General features: G+C 51.6%; 2 protein-coding genes across 2 annotated transcripts; both read left to right on the top strand.

The window, feature by feature from the left end:
- Positions 1 to 2,578: 2,578 nt before the first annotated feature.
- LRRC15 (leucine rich repeat containing 15) lies at positions 2,579 to 16,269 on the top strand. The gene is made up of 2 exons (XM_027957204.3): positions 2,579 to 2,667; positions 10,611 to 16,269. Exon 2 carries the CDS (start codon positions 10,616 to 10,618, stop codon positions 12,368 to 12,370), a length of 1,755 nt encoding a protein of 584 aa, XP_027813005.2. The 5' UTR covers positions 2,579 to 2,667; positions 10,611 to 10,615; the 3' UTR covers positions 12,371 to 16,269.
- A 1,661-nt stretch (positions 16,270 to 17,930) lies between these two features.
- Positions 17,931 to 26,967, top strand: CPN2 (carboxypeptidase N subunit 2). The gene is made up of 2 exons (XM_004023405.6): positions 17,931 to 17,993; positions 25,043 to 26,967. The coding sequence occupies exon 2, from the start codon at positions 25,046 to 25,048 to the stop codon at positions 26,687 to 26,689; it is 1,644 nt and encodes a 547-aa protein (XP_004023454.3). The 5' UTR covers positions 17,931 to 17,993; positions 25,043 to 25,045; the 3' UTR covers positions 26,690 to 26,967.
- The last annotated feature ends 581 nt before the right edge of the window (positions 26,968 to 27,548 follow it).

A 27,548-nucleotide genomic window follows, 5' to 3' on the forward strand; every position in this document is an offset into this window, starting at 1 on the left:
CCATGAGCACCTTCGGCTCATGCAGTGTTTGACTGTGAGCTCTCTCTCCTTCTTGCTCTGACTCCATGATTTTCCTTAATTGTCTCTGCATTTCCAGATCCAACTCATCTTTCTATTTTTAATTACAAAATTATTTATCTATTATTTTTGCCCCACTGTGAGGCTTGTGGGATCTTAGCTCCCCAAGAAGGGATTGAACCTGGGCCAAAGCAGTGAAAGCACCGAGTCCTAACCACTGGACCACCAAGGAATTCCCTCTGCTCATCTTTTTAGGTCACTTATTACATGAAAGTCAAGTCCTATCCCTTCAAATGCACCCAGAGGTATCAACTTTATCCCAGGGAAGCTTCTATCAGTGACCTTCTGTCAGGGGCCTCCCCTTCGAATCCTTACTCTGCACCAATCACCACACAGTCACACTTCTATCTATAGTATTATGTATATCCAAGCATACAATGTGGTGGAAGTAGCATACAACAAAGAATCTAAGGTATGAATTTTAGATTCGCCACTTAGTAGGTAGCCTTGGGGAAATTAGTTAACTGCCCAGGGCCTCAGTTTTTCTATCTGTAGAATGTGGGCAATTACTCCCGCTCACAGGTTTATTTGGTAATCATTGGTTCTTGGCCATGTCTATGTGTATGCACGCGAGTGTGTGTGTGTATTGACTTCCTAGGGGGCGTTTGGCACTGGGTAGAGACATTTTTGGTTGTCACAACTTGGGAGGGATGTTTTTGGTGTCTAGTGGGCAGAGGTCTTGCACGCATGGATGCAAAGTTGCTTCAGTCATGGCTGACTCTTTGAGAACCCATGGACTGTAACCCACCAGGTTCCTCTGTCCATGGGATTCTCTGGGCAAGAATACTGGAATGGGTGGCCATGCCCTACTCCAGGGGATCTTCCTGACCCAGGGATCAAACCAGCGTTTCCAACAACTCCTGCACTGGCAGGTGGGTTTTTACCACTAGCGCCACCCAGGAAGCCCCAGGTAGAGGTCAGGGATGCCTAAGCATCCTACAATACATAGGACAGCTCCCATGACAAAGAATCCTCTGACCCCAAATGTCAATAGTGGTGAAGCTGTGAAACCCAGTGTAGACAAAGTAATGCATAAATGCAATAAACGCCTGTGCGCTTTCTGGTTCGCAGTAGGTGCTCACTGAATGGCGGGAAATGTTTCTGATTCATCCCTGTCTTGTCCAACAGCTCCCAGGACGGGGCTTAGCACAGGGCAGCTGGGTGTCAGGACTGGGAAGGGAGGAAAGAAAGTAAAGAGGGAATATTCTTATTCTTGTAGGTTCTAAGGAAAGGCAGCTGAAGACTCAAATTTGGGGCTGTGGAGGTTCCAGGGGAGTAAGGGTTCAGGAGGAGTTCTCCACATGGACTATTATTTGGAAGGGAGGCTGGTGGCTGAAGAGGACAGCTGGGAGCTGTGTGGGGATCCCCTCCAAGTTCTGCCTGCCCCTCTTGGGCCAGTATGACTTAATGGACTGGGTACTTTTTGCTTCTGGCTCTGAATCATGGGGCCATGGTGAGGAGGCATGTGGCATGATTCAGGTTGTAGGGCTTGACCATGGCAAGCCACCCAAATGACTATTTCAATAATAACACTACGCACTTTTATGTTTTCCTTTCATCACAGATCTCAAAGCACAGTGCAAACATTAATTAAGACTCTCGGCATCCCATGAGGCACTGTGTGTAAATATCGCTCTCCCCACTTGGCTGCGAGGGTAACTTGCGCCGAGGAGGGCAGGTGGCTTAGCCCAGCGTGGCTCATACCTTGTTGAGGCTCCACCTTGGAGAAGCTGGGGCCTAACAGCCTCCCCACCCCTCCAACTATGACTTCTTTCTTCCCTTCCCAGGCCCTTGGTGATACTATGCACAGAAATGGTGTCTTACCCTCCCACTTGGGGCAGCAGGTTGATGGCTCCAATGCAGAGGTGCGGGACATAGGGAGACCCTCACTCTGACAGGTCCCCTGACTGCCCTGTGTACCCACTTCTGCGAGGGGCAGTGAGGGAACAGAGGATGATGTCAGAAGGGAATTGAAACACTGTTTTTAGGAGTAACACCCTGGGGGTAACTTGCCTCAGAATTTTCCCAAAATGTTAGCACAGGGTCAACTGGGTTAAGCAAATAAGAGGGTTCCTTGTATTATTCTTGCAAATGTTCTGTAAACTTGAAATTACTTCTGAGTAGAAGGTTTAAACGGAAAAGACGGATGCTTTTTCTAGAGCCACAGCCCTTTGTTAGAACCGCAGCAGCCAATGCCACTGAGAGTCCAAAAGAAACACTGGGGAAATAGAGACAAGAGGAAAACGTGTTCAAAAAAACAAACAACGCTCCCTTCCCACCCCGGTTCCCGGGCCAAAAAAACAGCATAACATCTGGCAGAAGGAAACCCCCTCCCCTGAGCGCGGCAGGCTCGCCTCCCCGGGGGATGCCGTGCCGCTGTCCTCGCACGTCGAGCGCTGCAGTGGCGCGCGCGCGCCCCTCCCTGCCACCGCGCCGACACTGCCCCTGGCGGTGACTCACGCCGGGCAGCCCTTAAATACGCGGAGGACCCAGGAGCCGCACTCATGCTGCAGCCTTGAGCCGCCCCACGTCCTCCTCTCCGGCTCCCTCTGGTCGACGGCAAGCGGGCGGGCGGGCGCCGAGCTGCTGGTAAGTAGGCGGGTTGGCCCCCTGCCTCCTCCCTCCCTCCTACCGGACTGGAAGGACCCTGGCTACCCACCCCCCTTTCTGCTGACCCCGCTCCCCCGGGGAAGAGTCCAGAAGAGGCAGGGCTGGCGTGGTGCCTGAGGATGCTCTCAGAACGAGCCTCCCTGCTGCCCAGGCGCCTGGGGCCACAGCCCGCCTCTCCTGATCCCTGACCCGCCTGTGGCTCCACTTGTCCTACCCGTCCCTGATGTCGATCTGAGATGCTCAGAAAATGTTTTAGGTTGGCAAGACGCGTGGAAAGTTAACTAAATTATCACACCAGTTACCCAGCAAGTGTACCTCTTTCAGGATACTAGCTCCATCGGGAGAAGAGTTTTCTCTTTTTTAAGTTTCAGATGATTCAAACCCAGGTCCTCTTCTTCAGCACTTACTATGGTGGGCACCAGTGGTCCATGGTGAATTTGGGTCTCTCAGGGATTGCTGGGGGCTCCCCCGGCAAGAACTGTCCTCTTTTCATAGACTGACTCACAGTTGCTACGAAAGCAGCTTCAGCAGATGTTCTGGTGTCTGGTTTGGATTCCAGTTTGGAATTCCGCTGTGGATTCAGAGTTTTTCTGGATGCTAAGTTTGTGTGTGGCTTAGGCCACTTCCCCCTCTTGTCTTGCCGCTAAAGGCTTTGGGCGGAAAGAGTCAGGGCTGAAGATGGATTTGTGATGAGGGTGGTTTGCATTTAAGATTGTGACTGTTGTACCTTTACCAGCTTCTCTCCTCACACGTAGAGGCAGAAGTGGGGCCAAGGAACCAACTGTGGAAAACCAGAACTTCTCTAGAGTTTCCCAGCCATGCTGAGTGCCAGTCTACGTCCAGGGCCAGACACGTGACCTCCGAGCTGGCTGGGACTCTCTCTTGGATGACACATCACTCAGACTGAAGGTGCTAGACTGAAATGCTCTGGCTTCTCCTTTAGGATTATATCACCGTAGCTCAACTGGCTCCATAATTTAGAACTTCTCTAATGGCTGCCACTTCTTGCACTCTGCCTCGATGGAACATCTGGGGCACATTCAGGACCAGACCGTCCTATTTGCCTGTGGTCCTGAGTCGGCCAGGCAGGCTCTGGGGGGAGGAGACAAGTATGTGAGAGAGGTCAGGGCCAGGGGGAAGGGTTCTGAACAGACCCTGCAGAAAGTCAGGACATGGAAGGCTCTCCCAGGGCTGGAGACGCTACTTGGCTTGCTCAGCAGAAGAAGGGGTGGTGGGGTGTGGGTGGAAGTAGACCCAGATGGGGAGAAGTCAGGAGAGCTGGGCTAGAAGCTGTTCTAACTCTGTCCTGCCAGCGCACACTCCTGGGGCAGTGATCACACATGGCAATTTGCTTCGCTGAGTCCTGACCACCGACGGCTGACTCCAGCTTCCGGTTTCACTGCCTCCCTGGGCTTTGGGAACACGGGATTTAGAAACTTCTTTCAAGATCCTTTGAGGAGAGGTTGATCCATTTTATCAAAGTTGCCCCCCCCCCCAGGTGGTACCCTGAGAAAGGGGCTGTAGCCCAAGGCTTTTAAAATAAAAGCCCCAAGTAGGAGTGTCTCTTTGGTCTGCTGGCAAGTTTCAGTATCTCCTGCCGCTTCTGCCAACCTAATTACAGCCCTGCTCTGGCCTCTTTAGGAAGCCCTGCCTCCCCTAACCCTGGGGCTGGAAAGGACTGGCTTTTTCTTTCTCATTTTCTTCTTTAAACAAATGAACTGTATGTTGACTTTGGTGGGCCATGAGAGATGGGGTCAGTGATTGAACCAGGTGGGGCATGAGGGGGTGGCCCCTCTTCCTTTGGGGTTCCAGGATGTGTTTAGGGGTAAAGTCCTGAATGGGGCTGTGAATTGAGATGATGGGATCAATCCCTCTGGTTCCTTCCCTGCACTCCTCCAGGGCACTCAGGTGAAACTGAGCAAACATAAGCATCAGGGCAGACTTAAGGAAGAACATCTCTCAGACCATGCAGCCTGGGAGTTGGGAGAGGCACTTGACCTTTAACAGTCATGCTGGGCAGCTAGAGGGTGGAGTGTAGATGAACCTGAGATCATTGTAGGATGGAGAGAGAGAAGCCACCTCTTTCTGCTTCCAGGTGCTGCCAGACACGTGGTTGATGAGGTCCTAAAGCCTCATGTTAAGGTTCAGGGGGTCACCAAGCATTATGGTTAGATAGAGCCCTGATCTGGGTGTCTGGAATCTTCCATTGATTATGTAACCTTAGGCAAGACCCCTCATTCCTCTGGGTACCTTAGTTTTCCTCTCTACACATTGACCAGATGGTTAGATCAGATGGGCTCAGAGGACCCTGGTACCTTTGATGCCCTGCCCTCTAAGTGTTGCTCCTGGAAGTAGCCTCCACTGCTGGATTCAACTCAGTTCAGACCCCAGATTTATGACAGGGATGGAGAAAGGACCACTGAAGGAAATAGCGACAGAGGGGGCTGGACCAGGTCTGTGGCCTGACCTTTAGCTCCCCCCATTCAGGGTTCAGTCTCTCTTTACTGCTTGGCAGTAAATGATATATATCGGGAGTGTGGGGTCCCAGCTGACCTAGGTCTCAAGTGGTTGTAAGGGCTGTGGACCCCTGTGTCAGAGTCACTTGGGGGATTTGTTAAATGTGCAGGGTCCTGGGCACCCACTCACCCCAGACCTCAGGGTCAGGAGCTCTGTGGATGGAGCCCCCAGAGATTCTGATTTTACTCAACAGGTGGATAAACAATAATTGTAAGTAACATTTAGTACTCATTTGGGGCCAAGAGCGAGTCTAAGTGCTTTACATGTAATCCTCATTGATGTGATGCCGTGAGGTCGATTCTGTTAAGCAAACTTCCCAGGTACTTCCAGACAGTGTTTGTGTACTGATTGGGGTCGGGGGTGGTTACCTCATATCAGTGAGATGGGAGGTTAGGATGCAGTGAGCCTCTTAGTGACTTCAGATCCAGTGGACCAGGTTCAGAGGAGCAGCTGGACCGAGGCTGACACTGGCTGAGTGAGGGAGAGACAGTACAGCTCCCTCGGTAAATGGGGCAACATTCAGTGCACACGAAGCCACGTTTTGGGAGGCCTCTCTGGGGGAAGGACATAGGCCAGGGAGAGAGATCTCCTGTCTGGGGCTCAGTTTCCCCAGATGGGCTAGGAGGTGCCCTCCCAAAGGTCCCCTCTGAGCTTCCCAATCCATGAAATGGCTATTGGCCATGTGAAAATGCACCAGTTAACAAGCGGGATTACCCTGCCTGGAAAACTTCTGAAACATGGTGGGCCTGCAAAGATGGATACGAGGTCCTCAGGCCTCAGAGAGAAGGTGGCTCTGCTGGTGGTTCCATGCGACCTGTAGGGGGCGGTGGGAATGGCGGGGCTTCAGGCCAAATCTCCATTCTGTCTCTGGGAATATATCAGAGCTGCCCAGGGGCCTTGGGAGTCTTTACAGGAGGGGAAACTGAGGTCTGGAGAATTCACCTAAACTTACACTCCAGGTTGGAGTCAAGGCTAGGTAGCTCATCCGTCTCCTAGGCTCTTTCCAAAATCTTTGCTCCATGGCATTGAAATAAGAAGGCGTCTCCTCCCATGGAAGCTCGTGTTTAGGGAATGTGAATGATGGTATTAAACCCCAAAGTCCCAACCCACCAGCCAACAAAGCCCAGGGCTTCGAGGCTAATTATGTGTTTGCCCATGAGTCATATAAGCAGTTCTTGCTAAGGCGACCCAGAGCCAGAGCTCCGGGTCCGAGCACTTCTCCTCCTGGGGAGGGACCACGTCAGAGTGCCCAGGTGAGCTGTCTGTCCGTCCTTCTGTGTACCGTGGGCTCAGTGAATTCCCCAGGCCCGCGACAGACGCCAGGCTGGGCCCCCTCCAAGGACAGGGGCTGGTCGCTGCAGTGACTGAGAATGCGTTTGGCTGCTTGGAGGAGGAAGGTGTAATTAGAGTAGCTTTGTGGGACTTTAACTGGCATTTGTCACGGCTACCAAGCGGCGCAGGGCAGCGTGGGCTATTAGGCTGCTGTGTGCTGGGCTCCCGAGCGCCTCGGGCTGCCACAGACACAGGCCACCCTTACTGGGAATCTAAGGGCCTGCCCTGCGTCCAGCCCTGCTCCTGCGGTCCCTCCCTCCCCGGAGGCTCTGCAGCTGGGTTTGGAATGGGCTCCCCAGAGGTCCTTTGGAGCAGTCAGTGTCAGCTGCAACAATAACAAGTGCTGGCAATTAGGAGCCCACTGCATGTGGTGCTGGGATGAGCTCTACAGACGGGACGGTTTTATGAGGGGGAAAATCTGCAAATTCTTGCAATATTTGTCAAGCTGAGTGTGGTCTGTTTTAAACAACAGTGGCTCTGCTCCTATAAGGGAATTATCTTGTTCTTCTTCCTCCCAAATCACAAGGTACCTCCCCTGGCCCTGGGCCCTTCCTGGGCCTGGTTTGATGCCCCTCCCCAGCTGGGGAGTACAAACTCAGAGGTCTGAGATGCGTACCTTGGCCCACACCCTCATTTATAGATGGGGAAACTTGAGAGGCTGCCCTGGGCTCGCCAGGTTATGGGCACTTTAATTTAATCTCTAATACTTGGGCAACAATACCATTTTGAAGTATTCTGGGCACAGAAGCTGAGTACTGCATGGCTCATAACCAGAAGTGACGCTTCGCCTTTGGTAAGTTAGTCCAGGGAGTGGATCTCTCTGACACACATGTCAAGGGGATGGGCAAACACCCACTGCAGTCTGCACGGACTCCCTGGGAGTGCAGACACTATTGTCTTGTAGATAGTGCAGACACTGTTGTCTTGTATTGTCTTGGTAGATGGCTCTCATGTCCTTGCTCTGACACCCAGCCTTAGAATCCTAACCTCTTGGGGATGAACAGGACACCAGCTGTCATCCAGCTCAGTACTCTACCCGGTGTAGGAACCTGTTCTTCAGCGTCCTTACCAAGTAGTTGCTCAGTTTCTATTTAAACACTTTCAGTGATGGGGAGCTTACTACCTTATAAGTTTGTCCATTCTGATTCTGACAAGCTGTCTTTGGTGATGAACTGAAATATGTGACCCCATAGCTTCTGCACACTGGTTTGGACCTTGGAGGCCACATGAGTAAGGCTGCTTTCTTTATCCCAAGTCAGCCCTTGACATATATTAAGAAAGTACTTGCAGATTCTTCACATCTCTCCTTCTGGCTATTCATCCACAGTTCCTTCAGTGGGTGCAAGAATGTTCTGGTGTCTGCATCCCTTCACCCTCCTCAAACTCTTCTCCAGAAGTCCTTCAGGAGACCAGTTTATCACTGGGTTTTCTTCAAGTTCAGGGTGAAACTGAGATCAGCACTGCTGATGTGGACTGATGAGGGCAGTGTAGAGGAAGACAATCACCTCCTTTGTTCCACACTTAACACTTCTATTAATGCAATCTACAATCACATTAGCTTTTGTGAGCAGTCTTCCTTCTCTGTTACCATCAATTAAAAAGCCCTGACATCTAAGGTTGGATGTTAATTCACTTTTTTCAGTGCCCCCTATCTAAGATGTTAATTTTCTGCTCTCAAGTTCTGGATCTGACATTTGTCTATACAAGTTCATCCTTTTAAATGTGTCCATAGCTTATTCTGGCCCCCTTCCTCTACATCTTGATTTCATTAGTCAAGTTGTTATTTTTCTTTCTTCTCTCTACAGTTTTACATACTTATTTGAGTCTTTGAAGTGAAAGCACAACAGGTCAAGCCTTGGATGGGTTGTGACTAAGGCAACAATCAAGGTCCGGGGTGGGATGAACTTGGGTAAACTTTTTGGGGGACAGGGGAGGGTTGCACTGAGTTCCAGGTAAGGAAGCCTGGACTATTCTGAGTTATGGACCAGACTCAGGACCCCATGAGTTCAGGGGAGCAACAAGAGGTCAAAGAAATACCTTGTCTACCCAGTCAGTTTATGGCCTTATAGACCATCATTTGAATTCTTTCCTCTGACTCAGGGCTTTTGCTCATTAAAAGGAGAGGCAAGGAGAGGCACTGCATTAACACTCAAAGTTCTCATCAGGTATCTGAAGATCTTGGCTTAAGGCTTTAAGCCTCAGTTTCCCTGCTTCCTACATCCCTTAAAATGATGGGAATGCATGATCAGCAGTTCTTAACCGTTTGGGAGTTAAAGACCTCTTTGAACCTCAGATGGAAGTTACAGATGCTCTGCACATACACAGAAATTCTTCATCACTTGACTAAGAATGCCAAGGTTAAAAGCACTTTGAGGCCTTCCTGCCTGCATGAGTCTATAAGGGCATATTGTGGGTGAGCTTGGCACATGCTCACACATTTTCACAATGCTGTACAGATCACTTCCACAGCCTTTCTCCTATCTGCCCCCTCACAACGGCCTCAGGTGGGGACAGTGGTTATCAGCATCACTGAGGGTGAGGAAGCTGAGCCTGGAGGCCTCAAACTTCATTCAAGATCTAGCAACCCCATGGACTGTAGCCTACCAGGCTTCTCTGTCCGTGGGATTTTCCAGGCAAGAATACTGGAGTGGGTTGCCATTTCCTTCTCCAGGGGATCTTCCCGACCCAGGGATTGAACCCGAGTCTCCCGCATTGCAGGCAGACGCTTTACCCTCTGAGCCACCAGGGAAGCCCCAACAACTAGTTAGTGGTCCTTAAATATTCACATAGGGCCCAACCCCCATGCCCCATTTCCCACTTTCTATACAGTTTATAGGCCTGAACTCAAATACCAAAACTTCCATGATTATGGATCCATTCTCAGATCAGTACTGTGTCTGAGGGAACATTTGGGCCTACCTACCACCTTTCAGTGTGTCCAACTCTTTGTGAGCCCCTGGACAATAATCCGCCAGGCTCCTCTGTCCATGGAATTCTCCAGACAAGAATACTAGAGTGGGTAGCCATTCCCATCTCCAGGGGATCTTCCTGACTCCGGGATCAAACCAGGGTCTCCCACATTGCAGGCAAATTCTTTACTGTATGAGCCACCAGGGAAGCCCTCTCAGCTCAAAGTACATCCTAAGTTTTCTGGGACTTACTCAAGGCCACTCGATGTTTCTTTTGGAAAGTGGTACTGGTACCCAGAAGGCAGACTCCAAACATCAGCTGACCCACAGCAGTCCTTTCAGCGAGATAGGAAGTGGTGTGGATAATTTCCTTTTTTTTTGAGAAGGTAGTTTGCATTAAACCGTGATAAACACCTGTGAAAGGGTTAACACAGGGCAGGCTGTTGCTGGTGGTGATGGGGCAGGGCGGGGCCCAGGGAGAGCAAAAACCGAGCTTCCCTGCAGTCTTTTCCACCAGATCACTGCATGGTCCTGCTCTGTTGGCTGTCGCAGCTCCTCCCAGCAGCCTCCATGTTCATGGCCTCAGCATCTGCCCCCCTGGTTCAGGCCTGGTTTATTCTCATTTCCTATTGGTTTCTCCTGAGGAAGCCATGTTCAGCCAGCAAGTCCAGGAACTGAGAGGGACACAGAGATGGATAAGATACTGTCCCTGACTTAAGGGACTCGTCGGGATGGGGCACCAGCAGCCCTGCCCTTGTGAAGCCTACTGAGCAGTGAGGAGGCAGACGGGGTCACAGGGGATGCCACATGTGGCCTCTGTGGCTGGGTTAGGAGGGAGGTTGGGGAAACCACTGGCATTGGAGGGTGACTAAAGCCGACTTATGGAATCCTAAGGTGGCAGCAAGTGAAGTGTGGGAAAGATTTGGATGAGGATGAAGAGCCCTCTAGGTTGGGGGGATTGCTTGGGCAGCGACCTGGAAGTAGGAAGGCCGGCGGGGAAGATGAAGAGGCTTGCAGATCAAGCTATAGGTAGCATGAGATGGGCACGTGGTCATGGGGTTCAAAGGCAAGCCAGTGTTTGGCACCCAAGGTTGATGCTGGGTTAAAAGTAGCGGCAGTGTTGGTGAGGCAGTCCTGACCCGCATGCTCTCTCTCCCCTTGCAGAGGCCATGCCACTGAAGCATTACCTCCTTCTGCTGGTGGGCTGCCAGGCCTGGGCTGTGGGTCTGGCTTTTTATGGCTGCCCGAGCGAGTGCACCTGCTCCAGGGCCTCCCAGGTGGAGTGCACGGGGGCACGCATCGCGGTGGTGCCCACCCCACTGCCCTGGAACGCCATGAGCCTGCAGATCCTCAACACACACATCACCGAACTCAATGAGTCCCCCTTCCTCAACATCTCGGCCCTGATCGCACTGCGGATTGAGAAGAACGAGCTGGCCCACATTGCTCCTGGTGCCTTCCGCACCCTTGGCTCGCTGCGCTACCTCAGCCTTGCCAACAACAAGCTCCAGATCCTGCCTGTTGGCCTCTTCCAGGGCCTGGACAACCTCGAGTCGCTCCTGCTGTCCAGCAACCAATTGGTACAGATCCAGCCGGCCCACTTCACCCACTTCAGCAACCTCAAGGAGCTGCAGCTGCATGGCAACCACTTGGAGTACATCCCTGATGGGGTCTTCGACCACCTGGTGGGCCTCACCAAGCTCAATCTGGGCAAGAACAGCCTCACCCACCTCTCACCCCGGGTCTTCCAGCACCTGAGCAACCTTCAGGTCCTCCGGCTGTATGAGAACAGACTCTCAGACATCCCCATGGGCTGTTTCGACGGGCTCAGCAACCTCCAAGAGCTGGCCCTGCAGCAGAACCAGATTGGAATGCTGTCGCCCGGCCTCTTCCACAACAACCGTAACCTCCAGAAGCTCTACCTGTCCAACAACCACATCTCCCAGCTGCCCCCCGGCATCTTCCTGCAGCTGCCCCAGCTCAACCGGCTCACGCTCTTTGGGAATTCCCTGAAGGAGCTCTCTCCCGGCATCTTTGGACCCATGCACAACCTGCGGGAGCTGTGGCTCTATGACAACCACATTACCTCCCTCCCCGATAACGTCTTCAGCAGCCTCCGCCAGCTGCAGGTCCTGGTCCTCAGCCGCAACCAGATCAACTACATCTCCCCGGATGCCTTCAATGGACTGGTGGAGCTGCAGGAGCTGTCCCTCCACACCAATGCACTGCAGGAGCTGGATGGAAGCGTCTTCCGCATGTTGGCCAACCTGCAGAACATCTCCCTGCAGAACAACCGCCTTCAGCAGCTCCCCGGAAACCTCTTCGCCAATGTCAATAACCTGTTGACCATCCAGCTGCAGAACAACCAACTGGAGAACCTACCCTTGGGCATCTTCGATCACCTGGGGAAGCTGTGTGAGCTGCGGCTCTATGACAACCCCTGGAGGTGTGACTCAGACATCCTTCCGCTCCGCAATTGGCTCCTGCTCAACAAGGCCAGGCTGGGGACAGACAGCCTCCCTGTGTGTTTCAGCCCAGCCAGTGTCCGTGGCCAGTCCCTCATCATCATCAATGTTAATGTTGATGTTCCCAGTGTCCAGGTCCCAGGGATCCCCCAGGTGCCCAGCTACCCAAAGACACCGACATATCCAGGCACGTCCAGCTACCCCGACACCACCTCCATCTCCTCCGCCACTGACTTCACCAGCCCCACAAAGGACTACACCGATCTGACCACCATTAAGACCCCTGATAGTCGTGACACAGGGGGCATGACCCGGGCCCAGAGTGGACTGGCCATTGCCGCCATTGTCATCGGCATCATTGCCCTGGCCTGCTCCCTGGCTGCCTGCATCTGCTGTTGCTGCTGCAAGGAGAGGAGCCACGCGGTCCTGATGCAGATGAAGGCACCCAATGAGTGTTAGAGAGGAGGGCTGGAGGAAGGGCTAGGTGACGGTGGGACCCCCAGAGGACCCGGGATTTCACTGTGCTGCCTCTACCTCTGGGTCCACAGACCATCCCCTGTCCCTCTCTCTCAGGTCCCCTAGAGAAAGGCGTCCCTACCTTTTCCTGACCTGCCTGGTTCTCCTGCAGATGAGGTTCTGGCAGAACCTTCTTACTACCAGGGAGATCTAACCCTCCATGGAAAAAATCCTGTGGTGGTCCCAGTTCACATCCCTGGGCTTCTTTCAAGAAAGCCCCTCCTCTAAAGCTCGCCAGCTCTCCTCCAAAATGTGCCTTCCCTGTGTCTGTGCCCCTGCTGGCCTCTGTAGACACAGTTATCACACACCTGCCACTTTGTGGGAATAGTTCTCCACCGGGACAGCCCCTCTCCCAAGTATTATGTAAGTTGATTCCCCTTCTTTGCTCGTCTTGTTTGTGGCATGGCTCCACCCTGTCCCCTCGAATGAAAAGTCTCTCTTCATTTCCTGCTCCTGAAGACAAGGTGACTTTTCTCCTCAATGGAGGCTTCAAACCTTTTAGCTGCTTTTTCAAGAACTGCCAAATGCCCTGGCTTTCAGGATGCTATGATAGAGAGAAAGGGAAAACTGAGGCTGCTCAGTTTCTGAAGGCAGAGCCATCATCAGTATCTCTCTTGTGATTTTTATCTGGGAAAGGAAGAAAGGCACCGGTGAAACAAGTTTTGCCTCTTTAGAGAGTATTTCTGAACTGTAAATTTTGCTTTGGAAATTTTAATCCTTTAAGGAATAAAATCATGTAAAAATTCTGACCTCCCCAAAACATGAAAGTCAGCTTATTGGTATTGGATAGAGAAAGCAATCTAGTACCTGGGGGTCCTTGTGTTCACCTGCAAGGTTTTTCTCTTTTAACTGTTTCTGGAAATGTAACCTACATACAGAAAAGTGGGAGCATGCTAGTGTAAGGTTTGATGGATTTTCACAAACTGTACACACCTGTGTGATTAGTACCCAGTTCAAGAAACGAGACATCACCAGGATCCTCCATCTGGGGCCTTTACTGGAGAAGACTGGGGCTTGTGGAGATGGCATGGACTTTCCTGGGAACTGGCTCCCCACAGATCAGGATAGGCCCCTGCCTGCCCTCCCCCTGCCGCCAGTCCTTGCAAAGGCCCAGCTAGCAGCGGTGGAGGAGAAGATGTAGGTATACTCTGGCCTGAGCAGGAAATTGTGTTCAATGCCAGACCTTCAGGCACCCAGACTGGGAAGGTCAGAAGCATCTCAACTAGAGAGGCCCATGCAACCACACACCCTACCCTGCCAACAAGCTGTCTGTTGCTCATTGGAGGTTCCTCTGCTTGGGCCTTTTATGGGCATGAGATGCCCTATATCTGTTTTTAATTTTCACTCTGCATCTGGGAAAGTGAAATAGCTCAGAGATGAGATCCTTTAATTGGACAGCCAAGTATAATAGAACCCAGCAATCCCTCTGGCCGTGGTAAAATTCTTCATAGACATTACAGTCAGCTAGAAACTGAACTTCAGCATTCTCACACACAGCAGGCAACATGGATACACAGATAGGTCAGACTGGGTCAGGGACCTCTCTGAAGCTTTTCCCTGCCTGTAGTCTGGTTGCAATAGTTGAGTGCTTTGGTTCAGTGTTGCAGTCACATGAATACCTGCCCTGGCCACCATTCCTGCTGCACACATATTCACACAGGTCAAGAAAGTACACTCATGACGATGCCTGTCTTTCTCTGGACACCTGGTATACCACTTTAGAAGAAGAAACAGTGAAATGGGGACTTTCAGGTGTCTGTGTCTTCCCAGAAAAGAGCTGAAGCCAATACTGCACAGATCTGGAAATCTGCCCTCAATCCTGACTGGCCTTTACTGGTTCCCTCTGCCGCACGAGACAAATAAGAAATCCACCTCAGCCTTAACAGCATGGTGCTGACGGGCCCTGACGACGAGTCCAGGAGCAGATGTGTGTTAAGAGCTAGTGCGTTTTGTAGCTTTTCACTCTCCGTCACAGGAAATCTGGGAGAGATGTTGTTAGAGGCAAAAGACACTATCTCCCCAAGGTAAATCTGGGTCTCCAAAATGTTTCCAAAATATTTATAGTACCTGGCAGACATGTACCAGGGTTTGCCAGGGTCCAAAAAGAAATGAGCCTAGAGCTTGGGGCTTGAGCATCATTCCCAATGGTGACCTGCCTTGTTGATCCTGGGCCCCAAAGGGGAAGCATGGCCTACTCTCCTCCAGACAGGAAGCATGGTTCGGCACTGCATTCCTCAAAGGACTCCTTGTAAGGAAGCCCAAGCATCTCATTGTGCAAGGGTACAAGTGGGCCAGAGATATCGGAAAAGTAAGGAAGGAGTCTTCATCATCCAGTGTGACCTGTCAAGCTGAGCCCAGACCCTGGGTATTGATAGCATTGGCCATGACTTTGGAATATCTTCCTCTCTGGCCCAAGATACCTCGTGTGTCTCCAGATCAAAGGCTGGTCTGAGGGCAGCTGTCCTCAGATGACTCCTCAGGGAAGCACACTGGGTGGGGCTGGTGGACCCTTTTCCTGACCTTCTGAGTGCCCCTGGTCCTTTCTCCATCAGAGACTGGAGGGAACCATTGAGCCTCCTCTTCCTTGGCAGGCCATGTGGTCTCTCTAAACCATGTTGTCTGGTCAGGAAGCTGCCAGAAAAGGTGGGTGGAGTTTCCTTTCCAACAGGCTCTTGGCTCTTGGCATTTGCTCACTTCTTGGGGCTGAAGTGAGCTGCTTGGTTCCCCAGAGTTGAGTTCACTTTTCTCCGCAGCTCACTGGCTTCTAGGCCTCCTTGTCAGTTCTCCATTTGGAGTGGAGGGTCAATATTGGAGGAAAGACAATAAAAACTGGTTAGAACCACTGTTTTTCAAAAATGTTTACTCTGCATAGATACCCTTCAAAGCACTTAGCAGACATTTTCTTTTTAACCCTCACAATAGCCCTGTGCAGGAGTGGTACATGTGTGAGGATCTAAAACCTCTTGCTTCTGCAACATTATTTAACAGGCAGTGAGTGTTCCTTCTCTCTTTAAGCTCATACAAGAATTCATGGCCTGTCCTAGGCTTTCATTGCTAAACCAAGGAAAATGGGAGTCACTGTCTTATTGCTCCCCGTCATCTTAGTATTCGATGCCACCTGGTACTGTGTGGATCCAAAGCTTTGTAAATACAGGAAAAGTTAAACTCATCCATCCATTAAAGAAAAACTGGCTTTCCTCAAGGGAATGTTGGGCTGAGTGTATATTTTTCCTCCTCGTCAGTATTTAAAGGCACAGCACCGTTCTCAGAACTCTTCACGGGCAGCAATAGCATTGTCACAGATGTCTGTGTAGTGCAGTGTTGGGAATCATTTCCAGACTCAGGAAGTTTATGAAGAGGACGCAGCTACAGAAAACTAGATAACTGGAGTTTTTATAGAGACATGGGAGGTAACCTGCCTTTAGCTACGAATCACTCAAAGAAATCAACCCACAGACCCCACAGCTGGAATTGAACTGGAGTTGCTGGGGAGGCAGTGGTGGTCTTGGGGAGGAGGTCATGGCTGTGGTTCAGAGAGGGGCGGGGTGGGCACTCCTCCAGGCCAAACTCCTCCCAGTCTGAGCTTTCTTCTTCACCCAAGGAGGGATTGTTCTCACCAACTCATCGCCTTCATGCTGCCTTCAAAAGTGGATCGATTTTGCCTCACTTAGGGAATCATTGCAGATAGTCCCAGGTGCTTGGTGATGCATTTAGAGCTTTCTAGGCCCCCAGGGTTTTACAGAGTGTGAGCCCTGGTGGGCGAGGTGGGGGGTTCTTCTTTGCTGGATGCTGCTTGTAACAGATTTGGAGTACAGAATCAACAATAAATGGTATACACAGGACACATGTGTTCCGATGCGCGCCTTGGCTAAGGGATCTCGCTGTTGATTCTCTGCTTGTCACATGAATGCAAGGCTGACCCAGACAGCTCTTCACAGACACCAGATATTCATGGTTGGGAAAGGCCTTTGGAAAGTGAGTCAGATCAAAATAATATCTTGAGGTCACTGTGGCTGGATGGGGCCTTAGGAATAGGCTCAACCCATTTTATAGATGGAGAAAATAAGACCAGGACAGGAAATGAATTTCTCATAGTCACCTAGTGAACTAGTCGCTGAGCTTGCAAGATAGCCAGGCCTCCAGACTCCCAACCTGGAGCTTCTTCTATGTCTCAGAAAGGCAGTGAATTTCCCTCAGCATTCATCAAAGTGCACATGTGTTCACACTCATGCACACACAGGTGCACACTAGCTTTGGTGGGTAGGACTCTCCTGCACACGTCTGGACTCTTACAGTGCCTAGCACCCAGGCTTAGTGAGCCCCGGGCTCTCAGAAGACACCCTGTAAGTGAAGGTGACTCTCCAGGTGTCCAGAAGTCCCTGGGACCTTTTCAGGCCTCCAGGTTCAGGGGTTGTCACCACTGCTGGTGCAAGTCCAGGGTTTATGAGAAGGATAATCTTTTCTCTGTCCCTTCATTCCACTGCCATGCCCAGGAAGAGGGCTTCAAACCATATTTCCTGGGCTCTCTTAGCTCTTCAATCCCTTCTGCCGGGTGTAACCCTGTCTCAGGAGGCTGGACCTGGCGAGGGTCAGTAGTGTGTTCACTGTTTCACAAAGCAGGACCCAATCAATGACTGGGACAGGGCCTTATGCACCTTCCCTAACCACTGAGCCCATCCACTCAAGATGGGAGCCTGGAATTCCAACAAGGGAAGAAGAGTGAGCGCCTATCTCCCATGTCCCAAAAGATGCCTGGAGTTCTTAATACAAACCTGCCCTCCACACCTGCACATCTGCCCAGGGTCCTGCCCGCAGCACAGACCCACTGTTTGATTTCACACAAGTGCATACGAATGAACACACATACACTCACACACGCTCTCCTCACTCTGCTCTGCAGCCCCTGCATGAACACCTTCAAGGCCAGAAAATCACTGCCTCCTCATGCAACTGCTTTCATCCTTGGATAATCTCAGTGGTGAATGCGTTCCTGTCCATACTGAGCCAAAATTCACCTCCCTATATCACTTCCCCCTTTTAACTCAGAAAGTGTTTAGAACATAAGCATTCAATAAACAAATACAGAAGGACAGCAAACCCGCAGGATTTCTCCTGGCACTGGGAGTCTGCAGGTGCCTGCGGCTGGCTGCCCAGCTGTGTCCAGCCTGGCTTGCACAGGAAGGGATATGTTTTAACCCCTGATCCCAGTGGTCGCCCCAGAGCAGCCTACTGGGAACTTTCTAGGGCCTGGTGGATTCCCCTGGGGTCCTAAAGATGCCAAACCTGTAACCTTGGCTGGATTTTGGCCCCAACAAGGATCTCTCCGTGGTAAGAGTTCAGGGTCGTTTTGTAATCTTCGGAGGCCTTGCCTAGACTCTCTCCTGCTGTCCTGTGACGCTGGTGACATTGCAGGAATGCTCAGGCCACGTGAGGGGAGGAACCTCTGCCTGGAACTTTGATCAGCGCCAGGGCTGCTGGGTTCGTGCTGACCACTGACCACTCCAGAGGCCCTTCTGCTCCAGAGGAAGAGCCAGGGCAGCTGGTCCTCACCTGTCAACCCCTCACGGTATGGTCACTACAAGGCTGCAGGGGCCATGGGGGCATGGGAGGAATCTGGGGTCCCAGCTCAGGGGCAGGAGACGGGCTGGCCGCTTGTCCCAGATTTCAGAGCATATCCCTAACTCCAGGCAGGCTGCACCTCTGTGCCAGGGGAGGGGAAGTCCCTGAGGGCTTCTCGGCCAGGGTCGTGCTGGGTTGGGACTGGAGGCAGGCTGTGGCGGGGGAGTTCTGAGATGGAGGTGGTCTGGTCCCTGTGCTCAGGGAGCTCCCAGTGGATAGGAGGGATAAGTAGTGTGACGATATGTCCCACTTGGCCTGACGCCACCCTTGTTTATGCCTGTCGTTCTGGCGTAAAGAGTCAGACACAACTTAGTAACTGAACAACAGCAAAGTCACTAAGTCGTGACTGACTCTTTTGTGACCCCATGGACTGTAGCCTGACAGGCTCCTCTGTCCTTGGGATTTCTTAGGCAAGAATACTGGAGTGGGTCACCATTTCCTTCTCCAGGGGATCTTCTTGACCCAGGGGTCGAACTCATGACTCCTGCATCGCAGGTGGATTCTTTACCACTGAGCCGTTAGGGAAGCCCATAACTATCAATAGCTCCTCTTTTATTCTCAGAAGTGTCCCGGTTTGGATGATAAAGCTGCAATAAGACATGCATGTGGCTACCTTTTAGTCAAACATTTATTATATACCCTGCACTATTAAGTGCTTTATTATTTACCATCTAATTTAGCATATTATGGTCCAACTGGGTGCTAATTTTAATACTAAGGGATGGGTTATAACCAGGCATTGGGAAATTGAGGCTTAGAGAAATGGAGTGAACTTCCCATTCCGACACAGCCAGTAGGCAGTGGTATCAGAATTTGTACAGGGTGCAGCACCAATAGAGCCTCAATCCCTGAAGCAGGACGAAGACGAAGGCCCTAGATACAGGCTCACGAGAGCTGCAAATACATTCAGTTCCATTTGGCACCCAGGGCCTGAGCACCGATCTGTGCTCAACTTTAAGTCAGGTGCTGGGGTGCACGGCCTGGAAAGGGATGCTGCGATCTCAAGACCTCTGCCCCTCCACCCCCATCCCAGAGGCTCCTAGTCAGGTGGTGCAACTGACTAGAAGGCAGCCAAGGACCCACATGGTCAATAGAAGACAAGTTCCTGAGGGAGCCAAAGGAGATGCAGTCAAGGAAGGCTTCCCAGGGGAAATGTGACTTATGCTGTCCTGGAGGATGGGGAGAATGGGGGCAGGTAGCAATAGGGAAAATGTCAAGGATGGGCCTTCTACAGTGGAGGCGACTATGTAATCAAGGACCAGAGGTGGGGCCCATGGGGAGCATTTGGGGAAAGGAAAGTGCCAGGTTCACAACCTGCTCTTACTTCAGAATGTTTGTTCTCTTCAAGAAACTATAATGGAAAAGAATATACAGAAAAGAATGACTATATATGTCTGACTGAACCACTTTGCGGTGCAGCAGAGACTGGGACAACATTGTAAATCACCTATACTTCAGTTTTTAAGAATTAAAAAAAAGAAGCTAAGACACAGTAGATAGACAAGTTTCGTTGAGTCTCCACAATGTGATTGCAAGGAAGGAAAGGAATCAAGGAAGCACCTATTGTGTGCTTGGAACCATGCTTCAGGTTTTATATGATTTCTTTAATAACGTTCAATCTTACGACAACAGTGATGCCTGTTTATTATTTTTTAAAGTTGAAAATATATGATTAAGCAAAAGGAAAAAATGAGAATCACCTGCAATTAATTCTGTTCGTCAGAGATAACCCCTGCAAATATTTTTGTATATAATCTGAAGCCATTGAGTCACTTCGTTAACTTAGCCTCCAGTGTGGGTGGAAGGGTCTTATTATGAATAGCAAAGACATTCTTCTCTTATTACTCAGGATATTCCAAAGGTTTCTGCAGCTCTGCGCCAGGAACCAAGAGGAAGACCAAATATATATTTATTATATCAGAGTATCATAAACCCATGGCCAATTGTCTCATTTAATTGCCACAATAGCCCTAACAGTATGTAATGTGGGTTTTATTTTCACGACTGATCTCCATTTACAAATATGGAAACTGGGACTCTGAGGGATTACTTCACTGTGTTTTGGGGGGTGGGGGGTGGGGTTGGTTGGTGGGGAGGGGCCTGAGGTAGGAGCCCAGCCCAGGTCCCCCAGCCTCAGCCACTTGGCTTATTTCTCTGATTGACAGCAAAGGAGACTGGGGTCCTGGGAACCTCGGTGAAGCAGTCAGGGGCTCCAGACGAGCCTTGGAAGCCTTTTTTCTTGCCCCAAGATGTTCTGGAGCCAAGGGCAAAATCTAACCATGTTGGTGAGACAGACCCTGATGTAGATACCCCAGTCAAGGGGCAAGCCCCTGGGGCTTTCGGGCTGGACTCTGAGCTCCCATCACCCTCTGGAAGGAGTGAGGGTTGGCTCTGTGGTGGATGACACAGAAATGTGCCAACACAAAAGCAACTTGAGAAGAGGGAAGAGTCCATTTGCAGCCAGTTACATCCCCCACCCTCAAAAAGCCAGGCTTCTGTGGCTTGCTGAAAGCATGGAACATTTTTGTGGGCATATTGCTGCTCTCTGCGCAAATGCAGAGGTGGTTTGTCAGGTGACAAGCTGGAATCTTCCGGCTGCTGCCCCACCATCCCCTCTGGAGCCAGCCTCCGAGGTCCCTACGCAGGGAAGCTCCTCGTCTCCTAAGTCCCTGGTGACCTGCTCTCAAGGGTGGTATGGGGAAGGGGTCTAGTCCAGGGCATCCTGGCCAGAGCCATCAGAATCCGAGCTCCACTAAGCCAAGCACGAAACAGTGACCCATTTCCGCTGGCTGGGAGGAAAGAGCCAGAAAGGGGCCTCTCTCGGGTCTGCCAGTGAGGCGCTCGGATGATCCCATCTGTTTCTCCTTAGCTGACTCCTGTGGCTACTTCAGCCCAGAGCGGGGGCTGGCCTGGGCTCCTGTAGCCGAGAGTCCTCTCTGTGCCTAGCTCTGGGTTGGGAGCTCTCAGTGCATTTTCTTACTCAATCCTCAGAACCCGCGACGAAGGTAGTGTTGAAGTTTGCTATTTTGAAGATAAGGAAATTGAAGCACAGACAGTTTAAGTAATTCAGCCAAGGCCACACAGCTAATAAGGGGTGGAGATAAGATTTGAACCCAGACTGTCTGACATTAGAGCACAAACTCTTAGCCATTCTAGAGGGATGTGAGAGTGAGTCCTGGGCTGGGAGTGGATCATCAGTGTTTGGAAAGCATCAGTGTTCTCACTGTGAATACTATCCTCCACTTCCTCTTGCCCCAATAGACTGGGGCAAGAGGATCTTGCCCTGAAACTTTCGAGGCCCTGTTCTGGCTTTCCTCTTACCATGGCACCCCAAAAGGTGAGAAGTTTGCAAGATCAAAGGGATATGCCCAACCAGAGGCTGCATCCCAATTTGAAATCCTGCTGCAGGGACCCAGGACCCAGGGCTTATGTGGGGCACATTCCAACTTCATCTTCTCTAAGCCGACTCTTGTCATGGAAGTACATGCCCGTAGGCTTGTGGGGTGCTGGGGCAGCTGTGGGCTCTCTACTCACAGTACCAGAGAGACTTGGGTGGGAAGAGCAGGGACCAGGCAGTAGGCCAGGTCCCTTGTTTATGTTTCACTGTGGGTCTCGGAAATGTGAGGAGGGGTCTGCCTGTTCCAGGAGCCTTGTGGTATTGCTGCAAGCACCTGGCTCAAAGCTCAGGCCACGGGGATAGATTCTGGCCCGCACTTCTTAACTATAGCTCCTAGTCGCTCTAGCTCTGGGAGCCCTGGTTTCCCTGTTCTGGGAATGTCTCCATCTGCCAAGGATCATGATGAAAGCTCTAGGAGCTAGCAGGTGGGATTAGCCCCTTAGCTCAGCTCCCTATATCAGAGAGGCTTCCCCCACCTCCCCCACCCGCCACTGCTTGAGCCTAAGCTGATTTGTTTACACTTGATTTTCTGTGCCTCTGATGCCATAGTTTTGGCTCAAGTCTTGAATTCTCTAGTTATGGGTTCTTTTGGAAAATTATAAAGGATGTTATTTTCAAGTTACAGTGGGTTAGAAGTTAGAGGCATGGAGCAGGGTAGGTGGGGCACAGTCTCCCCCTCTCCATGACCCCTCATTCACGGGCACCTCCTGCTTTGGTCGCAGCTCTTCCAGCAGGAGTGATCAGGGAGACCAGATCTCGGTTCTAACCAAGGGCCCACTGTTTTGACCCCTGGGAGCCTGGCCTTGCTCTCTTGATGAGGCTGGCCAGATGGTCCCTGAGGACTTTGTGTCCATTCTAATGAGATTTCTCCCAGAAACTGCCCTTCAAGAGCCAAAGACTGAAGGGGTTAGCAGGAAGAGGCTCGGCATGTTGATAACATCACAGCATGTTACAGACAAGAGTTGCTCCCTCTGGTTGGCAGGGGTGTAGGGAGGGGGACGCAGGGCCATGTTCATGCCTGACTGTGGTCATTCTCTCCACCCTGGAACCATTCGAGGGAGAGGCAGTTCTGCCTGAAACGCTGCTCATCCCAACTGTGGAAGGGTTGGTTCAAGAAACTCTAGCTGAGCCCACCATGAGTCAACACTGTGCTGGATGCTGAGCATAGAGCAATGACTCTACCCTAGACAGCGATCACTCTATCTTCTCACAAAAGAGACAGCTGTGAGAATGCATCCTGCAGAGGACCATGCTAGGTTGCTAAGATAGAGAAACATACGGCCAGGCACCTCCTTCCTGGGGTCAGGGAAGCCTTCTGTCAGGATCCCCAGGGGTTTGCGTAGAGTCTAGGGGCAGCCCAGGTGGCAGATATGAGTGGGTGAGTGGAGGGGACCATGGCTACCCCATCCTTTAGCCAGGCCCTCTGCTTCTTATTTGTATTCTGTGCATCCAAACTTGAGAAGATAAAGTCTCAGGCTAAAGTTGAGCTCTGTAACTCTGGTCTGGGTGGGGGAGGGCGGTAGGACCAGGAGGCTTGTCCCTTTCCCTAGTGTGTCCTGCGTGGCAGGCTGGTGCCATCACTGTTAGAGACCTTCCCAACCACTGTATAAAATCCACTTCCCATGGCTTATATAGGAGCCTCCAGGGAGTTATGTGCTTTCTTAGGGAGAAATTGTTCCTTCTCTATTGATTAGGCAGAAAATTTCCTGGGAAAACTGAGGGTTATGTTCTTGCCTGGAGAATCCCAGGGACAGGGGAGCCTGGTGGGCTGCCGTCCATGGGGTCGCACAGAGTCGGCAACGAGTGAAGCGACTTAGCAGCAGCAGCAGCAGGATTGAGTGTCTGAATGGGAACAGGTCTCAGGGGACTTTTTGAAAGCACTGTCTTTGCGGAGCCCTTTGGCCCAAGCGGAATCATGTGATGGAGAAGGCAGCCAGCAGAGGGCAGCAGAGAGGCAGCCAGCAAAATGTGCTTGGGGCCAAGGCTCCCAGAGGGGAGCCAACTGAGCTCTTGGCTGAGGATAGGTAAACTGAAAAAACTATGATTTCTATTGTGTGAGGGTTTTCTCTTTTTTCTGCCTTTCCTTCTTGCTGTCTTTAAAGCTAAATATATTCTATCCAAAGGGCATTTTGTTATTCCTCCTTTTTTTGGTGTTCAAATAAACTTTTCTGTAATGATGGTGGTTTGCACCCTTTAACAATAGTTAACACAGCTTATTAATTACATTTTCAGACACTGTCCTAAAACCTTTACCTATATTTACTCATTTAATCCTCCGATTATCCCAACATGGTTAGCACATGGCTATTATCCTCATTTTACAGATAAGGAAGTTGAAACACACATCCAAGATCACATAGCTAGAACACTGGAGTGAGCTGGGATTCCAGTGAATAGAACTTGAATCACTATACGCCACCTAAATGTTGATGTGGGTGGGGGCAATAGTGACCTGGTGGTGCAAACCCCAAAATGGGGCAATTAAGCCCCTGTTGGTCTTGTCATGTGAGAATGTGAGCCCAAAGCCCCTAAGTCATCCTGAAATCTGGAAACATTTAATGTGCTATTTCTCAGTGTCAATATGCCAACTAGTGGGTCATACATTAACAAAAAAAAATTGAATGGCAAGGGAAATAGGCTTATAAGCTGTGTCACCAATTTGTGACCTGTGAATGGATACTGGCATTCAAAAAATTGTATATTTAGTGAACTATAAACTTGGTTGCCTTCCCTTATTTAAAGCAAACCCCACCCCCACCCCAAACAAATACCTACGGGTCTGTAGAATATGCGCCTCTGGGACCTTCTTGTCCACACAGTGTTGGCAAGTTTTGTGGGCTCCAAGGTGCTGGTCAGCTGAGGGGAGCATTTTGACAGCAGTGCTGAGGAGAACACAGACTCATTTCAAGATAAGAGCCCATCTATCCCGGTGGCCGCTCTCAGCCTCAGCTATGCAAAGAGCTGATGGGAGGAACTCCTCATAATTAGGTTCTGGAATGTGCTGAGGTTTGGAAGCTCAGGAAGAGTTATGGTTTAAAAATTTCCAACTCGGGAATGATCTGCCCATATCTTATGTATTATCTTAAAAATTCCACAGTACCCATGGTCTCCTTTCATACGCTTCTTCCATGCCTTTTGGTCTTGTTCCTACCTCTTTTCCTTTTCACTGGTGGCTCAGATGGTAGAGTATCTGCCTGCAATGCAGGAGACCTGGAGATCCCCTGGAGAAGGAAATGGCAACCCACTCTAGCATTCTTGCCTGGAAAATCCCATGGTCAGAGGAGCCTGATAGGTTATAGTCCATGGGGTTGCAAAGAGTTGGACACGACTAAATGACTTCCCTTTCACTTTCCGCTTCTTCCCTCCAATCTGGAAAGAACTCGGCTAGTCCAGGAGGCCAGGGTCTAGGTCCTGACAGTAACCCGCAGGTGACAGCCTTGCTGTCAGGAGGTTAGAACTGTGGTCCTACTGAACTTGCAAGGCTGCTGTGAGGCCCTGTGAGAACAACTGTCAGAAGCGTGAGCAGGCTCCTGGCTCTCTGATGGGTGCCTGCCCTCGGTGAAGGTGCCGCTTCTGTTTTCCTTCCCATTCGGGTGTAGGAGATGCCGCCCGGAGACTGGCTGCGCTGGGCCTGCCTCCTGCTCCTGGCCAGGTCCACCCTGCCCTGCCCCCAGGGCTGTGACTGCTTCATCCGGGAGGTGTTCTGCTCGGACGAGGGGCTCGCCGCCGTCCCACTGGACATCCCGCCACATGCCACAGACATCATCTTTGTGGAGACTTCGTTCACTGTGGTGGGCTCCAGGGCCTTCAGCGGCAGCCCCAACCTGACCAAGGTGGTCTTCCTCAACACCCAGGTGTGCCACTTCAGGCCAGATGCCTTCGGGGGCCTGCTGGGGCTCCAGGACCTGGAGATCACCGGGGGCAACTTCTCCAACCTCAGCGCCGACATCTTCTCCAACCTGATCTCGCTGAGCAAGTTCACCCTCAACTTCAACATGCTGGAGGCCCTGCCTGAGGACCTCTTCCAGCACATGGGTGGCCTGGAGTCCCTCCAGCTGCAGGGCAACCGGCTCCAGACCCTGCCCCAGAGGCTTTTCCAGCCTCTGAGAAGTCTGAAGACCCTCAACCTAGCACAGAACCTCCTGGCCTACCTGCCCGAGGAGCTCTTCCACCCCCTCAGCCGCCTGCACACCCTGAGGCTGAGCAACAACCAGCTGGCAAGTCTGCCCCGGGGGCTCTTCAGCCGTCTGGGCAGCCTGCAGGAACTCTTCCTAGACGGAAACTCCATCTCCGAGCTGTCCCCAGAAGTGTTCGCGCAGCTCTCCTGCCTGGAGGAGCTGTGGCTGCAGCGCAATGCCATCAGTCACCTGCCCGGGTCTGTCTTCTCCGCCTTGCCCAACCTGACCTTCCTGAGCCTACAGGGCAACGTGTTGCAGACACTGCCTGCCGGCCTCTTCGCCCACTCCCCAGGCCTGGTCAGCCTGTCCCTGTCCCACAATCAGCTGGAGACAGTCCCCGAGGCAGCCTTTGCCAACCTGACCAGCCTCAGATTCCTCACGCTCTCGCACAACGCCCTCACCCATCTGCCGGCCAGTGTGTTCAGAGGCCTCGAGGGGTTGGTCAAGCTCTACCTGAGCAGCAATAACCTGACGGTCCTGCACCCCACCCTCTTCCAGAACCTGTCCAAGCTCGAGCTGCTCAGCCTCTCCAGGAATCTCCTGACCACGCTCCCCGAGGGCATCTTCGACACCAACGACAACCTGTTCAACCTGGCCCTGTATGGGAACCCCTGGCAGTGTGACTGCAACCTGGCCTATCTCTTTAGCTGGCTGCATCAGTATAGCGACCGGCTCTTCAACATCCAGACCTACTGTGCCGGCCCTGCCTACCTCAAGGGCCAGGTGGTGCCTGCACTGAAGGAAGAACAGCTGGTGTGCCCCATCACCCGGGACCACCTGGGCTTCCAGGCTCCGGGCCCGGAGGACAGGGAGCCGGGGGGCGCCTGGGATCTGGTTGCGGAGGAAAGGGCAGCCAGGAGCCGATGCACCTACAGCAATCCCGAGGGAACCGTGGTGCTGGCTTGCGATGAGGCCCGGTGTCGCTGGCTGAGTGTCCAGCTGTCCCCCAGGCAGGGCTCGGGCTCCCCAGGACTACCCATCAATGCCAGTCAGGAGTGGGACTTGAAGTCCAGCTGTGGCTCTGTGAGGGTCACTGTGTCCATTGAGGCTCTGGCAGGGGAGCCATAGGTGCAGGGCAGATGGGCCAGGACCCTAGGCAGATGGCCTCTGGGCCCAGCTGGGCAAGAGATGGTGAGAGGAGCTGAGGCTTGGGTTCTTCAAATGCGAGGGCTGGAGTTGCATCTCCAAGGTGGATAAGGGGGCATGGCTGGCTCCACCACCCAGGGGCTCTTTCATTACCCTGGTCTCTGAGAATGATACCTAATAGGACCTTCTGCAAGCTTTGCAAAGCACCCATCAAAGCTGCGTTGTGGTCTGGAGAATAAAGCAATGTGGCTCCCCTGGTGTTTTTCTGTTATTTAATACTTACCCCTGTCTCATCTCCACCCTGAGATACCAGGGCTCCGTTTCCACAAAATAGAGGCCAACCTCTCTTGACATCCAGTTCAAGAGCCAATGTCTGTTTCTATTCCTCTGCCTCAAAACGTGGTGTTTTTTTTTTTTTAATTGAAGGACAACTGCTTTACAATATAATATCGTAGATTGACGCATATACATGGAACCTAGAAAGATGGTACTGATGAATCTATTTGCAAGGCAGCAGTGGAGATGCAGAGATAGAGAACAGACTGATGGACAAGGTCATGGAGGGTGGGTAAGGAGAGGGTGAGACAAACAGAGAGAGAGGCATGGAAACATATACACTACCATATGGAAATGTGGTTTTAATTGATCAAAAGAGAAAGGGAGAGGATAAAAGCAGGGCTGATGAAAAAGATGAGGGGTGGGGTAGAGCTCTGACTTGGTGTTGAGGACTCAAGCTGCGCGTACCCACCTCCAGGGGGTCCAGGAGAAATCAGGTGACGGGGCCCCTGGGGAGGGCGAACACCGTGGCTTTGCCTGCTCAGCTGATAGGATGGCTCCTCCC

This window comes from Ovis aries, chromosome 1 (assembly GCF_016772045.2).
Source record: "Ovis aries strain OAR_USU_Benz2616 breed Rambouillet chromosome 1, ARS-UI_Ramb_v3.0, whole genome shotgun sequence".
Lineage (NCBI taxonomy): Eukaryota > Metazoa > Chordata > Mammalia > Artiodactyla > Bovidae > Ovis > Ovis aries.

Coding starts and splice junctions, on each gene's coding strand:
- LRRC15 (XM_027957204.3), top strand. CDS start 10,616: ATGCCACTGAAGCATTACCTCCTTCTGCTGGTGGGCTGCCAGGCCTGG.
- CPN2 (XM_004023405.6), top strand. CDS start 25,046: ATGCCGCCCGGAGACTGGCTGCGCTGGGCCTGCCTCCTGCTCCTGGCC.